This window comes from Pseudochaenichthys georgianus, chromosome 1 (assembly GCF_902827115.2).
Source record: "Pseudochaenichthys georgianus chromosome 1, fPseGeo1.2, whole genome shotgun sequence".
NCBI classification, from domain to species: Eukaryota; Metazoa; Chordata; class Actinopteri; order Perciformes; family Channichthyidae; genus Pseudochaenichthys; species Pseudochaenichthys georgianus.
The window spans coordinates 13,175,818-13,183,232 of record NC_047503.1 but is presented as its reverse complement, the minus strand read 5'-3'; the positions used below and the strand labels follow the sequence as shown (position 1 = coordinate 13,183,232).

Sequence of the window (7,415 nt, the reverse complement as noted above, 5' to 3'; positions counted from 1 at the left end):
GTGCACCGCATAATTACTCCGTCGAAACAGGAAAGGGAAAAGGTTCCGCTCTATGTCGGGAAGCGTCAGACGGATATATTTTTGAAGGATGTGTTGATTCAGTCAATTAATATCGTTTAGTTTCAGTGCTAGTGTTATACATATTTTTCAAGAAGAAACATGTTATGTGCTTACCCTGACGTGTTAGGATGCTTCGTATTGATACAACAATAAACAGGTTAGCTCTCAGTCACATGATTTGCTAACACAATAGGAGGTATGGTAAAGTTACTGGATATGTGTTGGTAAACGTAATTTGGATAATGTGTTAATCTGGTAAGACCTTCAACCGCATCTTGGACACCATTAAGGTTCATTTGGATAGTTCTCAGTTTTCAATATCAGGAAGTATATATGTGTACCATCTTAATAAGTTATTGAGTAACAGAACTGTATTTGTCATGTACCTAATTTGATAACAAACTGTTTGAATAGCAGAACGGGGTGTGCATTAAGACTTGATATGCCCAACTGTAGCACAGTTGAGAGCATTTTTACCAGTGAGTCTTTGCAGCTGTGACAACATGGGTGTAGCTCATGGATTACAGTTTCTGACACTTATCCAGTTTGTACTATGCTGTAATTCTCTGTAAGTTTTGTAACATTTGTATGCACTGTGTCACATATCAGATTCTTATTCTGATTGATTTTTCTTCTTCAATCCTTTTAGGAAAATGCAGTATTTGATCGAGCACACCTGGGATAGCAATCCTGTGAATCATGACCCTATCAGGATCAATTTCTCTCCTGGGCAAGGAGGGCTGAAGATAGAGATGTTTGGTCCCTTCTTCAACGACCCAGTAGGTCCTGCGAGCCCCCCCAGCCAGCCCTTCCCTGGACTCTGGAATTATGAAGGTACGTAGAAAAGTAAAGCAAAGTTAGTGCTGCATCATGTATGTCTGCTACTGCAATATGCAGCTTCCTGAACATTCACCCTGAGCAAATATGTCTGTAGAAGGACAATTTATTTGACAATCTATGATACATTTATAGAAAATGCAAAAGTCACACATTGGTACAGATGGAGTTACCTATTTACTATAGTTATATTAGTTTAATTTAATTGAAATGTAATAATTATGGTGGAACTTGTCTTTTTTAATGTATCGATCATTAAATGAAAAGGCCAACATTTTAGGCGCTCCAATGTTTACCCATTTGATATATGTCCATACAACATGACACTGCAGACAGTAAGCTTGGTTAAATTAATCTCCATAATCTTCCTGCAAACACCTCAAAATCTAATTTAAATTTGTGTTTAATCTGTATAGAAACCAAAGTGTTATAACTACAAGTTGTGGTTTACCCTTTTACCCATGGCTTAGCAATACATAGATATGGATCGATGTATAGATTCATCAGATCATTAATGCAAAGGGGAAAACATCAATATGATCATTTTTAGACAAGCCATTTTTTTGAAAATCCTATGGCATCTCTGTCTCACCATTTCCATCCAAGAGGACTAATTATAAAATCTTAATTTTTTTCTTTTTGTTGGCTGAATTCAATTATACTGATATTTTTAATTGAAATCACATCGTGGCAGACTTTGCGATATCAGCAATATGGAATCATTGTCCAAAGAATCAATATATTATTGTATTGTGATGAAACTTGTGATTTAGCCTCCCAAGTTATTATACTAAGCTACAGTAACCAGTCTTTAGCCTCAGCATCATATTGAATGGACAAATATAAAAGTTGTTTATTTTCGCTCAATAAACTAAAACAAATAGTGTTTATTAATCCAGTCTGTGGTTTTGAATCAAACGTAACCTAAAAAACTGGAAACAAATTGCAATAGCTGTAACAGATTGCAATATGTGGTACAAGTGTTGCTTTCATGGTTCCAAAACCCCAACAGTTTTTCTTATCATAACTTGTTATCACAGTCATGATTTAAGGATTTAGTCTCTATGTGTGATGCAATTTTAGGCGAATAGAAAAGCTGAGATATAATCATGAACATATTACAATGATGTTGTAGAGATGAGAGACGAGCTCTGTTTATGAGGCCCTAATAGTGATTGCATTACCATTATTATGGTGACACAGCAATTAAACTTTGTAATGAGGTTGAGTAATAACAATCCTATCTAATTGACCTAAGTAAGTTCGATTTCCGGTTAATGAGCCCCACATATTTGACCTCATTAATGCTACTTATTAGATTTGAAACCATTGCCATTATAATCTAGGTAGATAATGAGCATGCTACGAGGTGAGCTGGTCTTCGTATCTTTATTAAATGTTACTTTGTACATAACATTATTAGGCTGACTCAAAATAAATCACTGAAATTATTTAATTATTATTGATTAACTACTCTTCTTCCTCTTATCAGTTGTGGAGTGCTTCTTCCTCGATAGCACTTCAGTAAATTACCTTGAAGTGGAGTTTTGTCCGTAAGTATTTAGCTCATTTCTAACAACCACATGACCATACGTTTTTAGATATTCTTTAAACAATCTGTTTTATTTTTATTTTAGACATGGACAGCAACTGATATTGTTGCTGTCAGGAGTTGGCCAAGCATTCCTGGTAGGCAAACATTGAGGGAGTGGTTGATAAGGGGCAGCGGTGCTTTGAGTCAAGTATTTATTCTATTTGTCTCGATATTCTTCCTCAAGCAACAACTTCCCATGGTGTTTAATGCCACGATCAAATGGGACAGATGGATGGGGGAGGCTCTCCTCCCTTGGTCGTACTTGCCCCCCAATATCAACAAGATGAACTCCTACGCTATCCATGGCTCAGGTGAGGGGCGCACATATGAGGCTCTCTACCCCATCCCCAAGGAGGACATAGTGGAAGGCCAAAAACCCAACTTGTGAGTATTCAAACTCCTATGAGGTCATCTAAACTTAGATTTGTTTATGTCCAGCAATTTAGTATTTCACTTTCATGAAGTTTGGGAAGATTCATGAAAAAGTGGTCAAAATAAGCTCCAAAAACATCGGATTCTAAATGGCAACTCCATGGCGTCTTTTGGTAGACCTTCACAGAAATTATCACATCTATCTACCTTTACACCCAAATTGTAAGTGTCAAGATCCATCAAAGATAACCCTGGTGATGTCAGCTTAAAGAAATATGATTTAAGATTGTTTTAATGCCACTCAAAAAAAAAAAAATGATGATTATTTAATTTTATTGGAACACCATTAACTTTCCTTTCAAGGCAGAATGCAGGTTAAAAAAGACCTTTCTGATTGATCCTATCACTCTTTTAAGTCCAATTTTTTTCTACTCTCCAAAATCTGCAGGACCTTCATGTGACTTGCACATGGTAAAGAAACAAAATGTATAGTAGTTGTTCCCATTTGTTTTTGAAATTTAACAGTGCAATGTCAGTACAGAAACTATTAATTTAACGTATTCTATTAATACCGATTGAGGCCTTGTTTTATATTAATAAACTCAATGCCATTTTATACTTTTTAAACATTCCTCAGCATTCCTTGTCATAAGCAGTACTTTGTTTTAGTTTTTTCTCGAGTTCTTAAGACCTTCCTTCAGAGGCAAGAGGGAGAGTTTACAGCTGTTTTTTACAGGCAGAATTGTAAACTTAATTTCATATAGATAAATTAGCCGATAGCCTCTCGAATCTTTTTACTTTATTTAAAGCATAGCATAAAGTACAGGCCAACTTGCATTTTGTATTTGCTATGAGCCAACACCTTGCTAGGTAATTAAACTTTAAACAAGTATAGCTCTCTGAGAGCACAGGTCCTTTTAGAGACCAATGTTGCATTCACATACTTTTGTATGATTGTCCCTTTTCCAAATGTCAGTGTGTTCCTAAAATGGAAAGAACATTGACGCTTAAATAAATATTTGCTGTTTTCTATTGCTTCAAACCATATGAGTGTAATTTGCCATATTGCTAGTGATACCAAAACTTTGGGAGATTTTCCATTGTGGTTACAACATACATTTTCCTAGTCAGGAACTAATTTATCGAGTATTCCAGCAGCACCTGAATGCAGCACAAATGTCCTATCCGCAATGTTTACGAAAGTGAAAAATGATTTGTGTATCTGTGCCATGGTTTGGATCCAATCCAACATTTAATAAGTTCTTCCTATGCCCATGTTACACTCTTCCACCAAATTTCATGAAAATTAGGCCAGTAGTTTTTCCATAATTCTGCTGTCTGACAGACATGCCTAGCGGAAAACATGACCTCTTCTGCGGAGGTAATGAGATGTGCAGTATATTTGTGTATGAATGTGTAAATGTGTATGTGAGAGTTGTGTGCATCCTATATTAAATGCTCTCTCTGTATCCTAGCCACCGCCTGGAGTATTTCCAAAATTTCCGCCTGCAAAGCATCATGGGAGAAGGTTGGGTCCAGCCAGATTCTGATCTGTGGATTGGAAAGCCATGAGCTCTTAAAAAAACACTCCTCTCTCTTGCACACAAACACACACACAAACACACTACGGCGGCAGGCCCATATTACAAACACTCATTGACGGGGAACAAAGGCCAATCAATCTTTATTAGTTAATGATGCCAAACGATATAACGCAAAATATGTTATCAGCCTGTCAGGGCGTATTAGCCTTCACACACCTCGGTAGGTACAAGCACACCGTCACGTACATATCCCAAGGTATTGGGCGTCAGCTTAATTTGTTTCGGCAGAGTGCGACCTGCACCACTTAAACTGTGGATGGTGCGAAGGCTCGCTTTGACATTCAGCTCCTGTGTAGCCTGTGCCTTTCACTCCAGTGAAGTAAACCACAACAGGTTCTTGTGATTCCTTGCCCTGACTGCTAACGGACACACACAAACAAATCATACAAACAGTGAGGTCAAAATGTCTTTGTTAAAGCTTTTGAATCAGTGCTTTATTGTATAAGGATCCTTTTGCATTCCAATTGCATTAACCTTTAATGAGTTGCATTTGCAATTAAACATTTTTACATCTGCTGGTGAAGTGTATTGTCTTTTTTTCCTTTTACTGTATGATTAATTTTGCCGCTTTAATTGTATCTGAAGTGTCATCACGTTGCAATATGCGCTTTCACACCGGAGTACTTTTCCCAAGATGAGTGGAAACCACACCCCGTAAAACTCCATTTTATTTGCTCGCATTAGCATCATTAGCCTCATTAGCATTAGCCCAGCGCACCAACGGAGAGAGACTAACTTATGGCAACAAAAAGAAAACATGGGAGCGGTGGACTGATGAGGAGGTGTCGGCGCTTCTGGCGATTTACTTGGAAGACGCTACCCAGCAGCTTCTACTGAAGCCAGTCCCCAACTCCGGGGGACTCCGTGACTTCGGGTGGCAGTATACGCCGTGAAGTTGTTTGCGGCCTGCCAGTAAACCCAAAGCTGAAGAAGAAGTGACGTCAGCGGCTTCATAACGTGGGAGAAAATATGTTTCTAGCTAAACGTAATTGAGAATGCTGTTCTGTGGGAACGTAATTTTTAGGAGACAGGGTTGGATTTTTGTTTCATCCAATCACAGAGCTTGTTGACTTATCACGAGGTTTGTCACAAAGCGGACAGGCGTCGTCACAACAATAGCTGGGGATTGTGGGTACAATAATTGTCGATGCTTCTATGGTTAATGAGTTCCTAATATGTTTAAATTTTAAAATGTTATATTTCAGCTTTCTAGTCATGCTTCTAATATGGCTTTCAAAAGTCAAATTGGCATCCAAGATCACTCCCAAGTATTTGACCTCATTGACGTTTTCAATTATTTTACCATTCATACGAAGCTGTGGATGCATGGTTGTTTTTTTCTTATTCGTGAAATACATTGTCACTGTTTTGTTAGTGTTTAAAGTAAGACACGAGTCATTTAACCATTGAGCAACTTTGTGCAGCGTCAACGAGAGCTTGGAGGCAACCTGTTCAGCATCTTTCCCATGAGAGACACAGTGTCGTCAGCATACATCTGGATGTCCACATCCTCACAAACAGATGGGAGATCATTAATATATATGCTGAACAACAGCGGTCCAATAATTGAGCCTTGTGGCACTCCGATTGAGCATGGCTTAGTTTCTGACAGTTTATCATTTATACGGACACATTGAGAACGACCAGCTAAATAAGACCTGACCCATTGTATTGTGCTAACTGACAGGTTGAAATTGTTGAGTTTTGATAAAAGTTTGGTATGGTTTACTGTGTCAAATGCTTTTCGCAGATCAACACTGCTCCAACTATCCCTCCTTTGTCTAACTTAGCCTTGATTCCTTCCACTAAATAGCAGCATGCAGTCTCAGTAGAATAATTGGTCCTAAAACCAAACTGCATAGGATGGAGTAGGTTGTTGTAGCTTAGGTGTGACACCAGCTGCTCAGCGACTACTTTTTCAACTACGTTGGACACAACAGGTAGAATACTGATGGGTCTATAGTTGCCTACTTCTTTCTTGTCGCCACATTTAAAAATTGGTGTTACAATAGCAGTTTTAAGAGCTGATGGAAATGTATTATCTTTTATTGATTGATTTGTAATATAGGTGATGGAGCTAGCTAAGTCCTTTTTATGTTTTTTTATAAATACTTGTCTAGTCCCCAGTGATCTTTAGCCTTAGAATTTGATAAGGTGGACATTATTTTATTCACTTTAGTCTCATTTGTACAGTTGATTTTGAACACTTTTGTATCGTCAGCTAATGCAAGAAGCGGTTCTGTTACATTGAAACTGTGGGCCAATTCTGAAAGAGACTCAATAAAGAAAGTATTAAAATGGTTGGCCACGGCTAGGCTATCCTGTTGTAGGGTTTCGTTTATCATAAACTCAGTATTATAATTTGTTGAGAGATCTTTTCCAATAAGTTTGTCAATGGTTTTCCATAGTTTTTGAGAATTCCCCTTTGCCTGTCGAATAGTATCTAAAAAGTAATTTGCCCTTGCCTTTCTTAATTGAACTGTAACTTTATTTCTAAGACTTTTGTATTAAGCGATCTGTTTCTAGTCCTGATTTTAAAGATTTATTTAGAGCTACATCCCTTTTTTTTCATTAATTCCCATAGAGCAGTGTTAAACCATGGTAACAGTTGTTTGCCAATATGCTTTTGAGGCATTGTTTTTGTATATTTAGCTACGGTTTGTTTTAAGGTATGTTTCAAATTATCACAGGCCCCCTCACAATTGTCACCATATGTCAAATCAAACCAGTCAGTTTGCATTATTTCATTCTCCAGAATTCCCATGTCCCGCTTTGGGATGTAGGAGATATATTTTTTACCCTTTGTTATATTGTGATTTTTGTAACGAAGCTTGGATAGCTTCCTGGCAACTAGAGTAAGGTTATGATCGGACATGCCAGTAACAAGATTGTATGTTTTTGAGACGCGATCCTTGAATTGAAGGGGAAAAACACAAAAGCATTGTACA

General features: G+C 37.6%; 1 protein-coding gene across 3 annotated transcripts; it reads left to right on the top strand.

Annotated features, from left to right (window-relative positions):
* Positions 1-30: 30 nt before the first annotated feature.
* On the top strand, positions 31-4,983 carry c1h4orf33 (chromosome 1 C4orf33 homolog). 3 transcript variants are annotated; one of them, XM_034087279.2, is made up of 6 exons: positions 31-217; positions 710-894; positions 2,390-2,450; positions 2,535-2,586; positions 2,676-2,875; positions 4,339-4,983. In XM_034087279.2, exons 1-6 carry the CDS (start codon positions 189-191, stop codon positions 4,433-4,435), a joined length of 624 nt encoding a protein of 207 aa, XP_033943170.1. In that variant the 5' UTR covers positions 31-188; the 3' UTR covers positions 4,436-4,983. The 3 variants fall into 3 exon arrangements, with proteins under 3 accessions (XP_033943170.1, XP_033943245.1, XP_033943093.1); XM_034087354.2 differs by having other exon boundaries at positions 188-256; XM_034087202.2 differs by lacking the exon at positions 31-217 and adding an exon at positions 557-628.
* Positions 4,984-7,415: the final 2,432 nt, after the last annotated feature.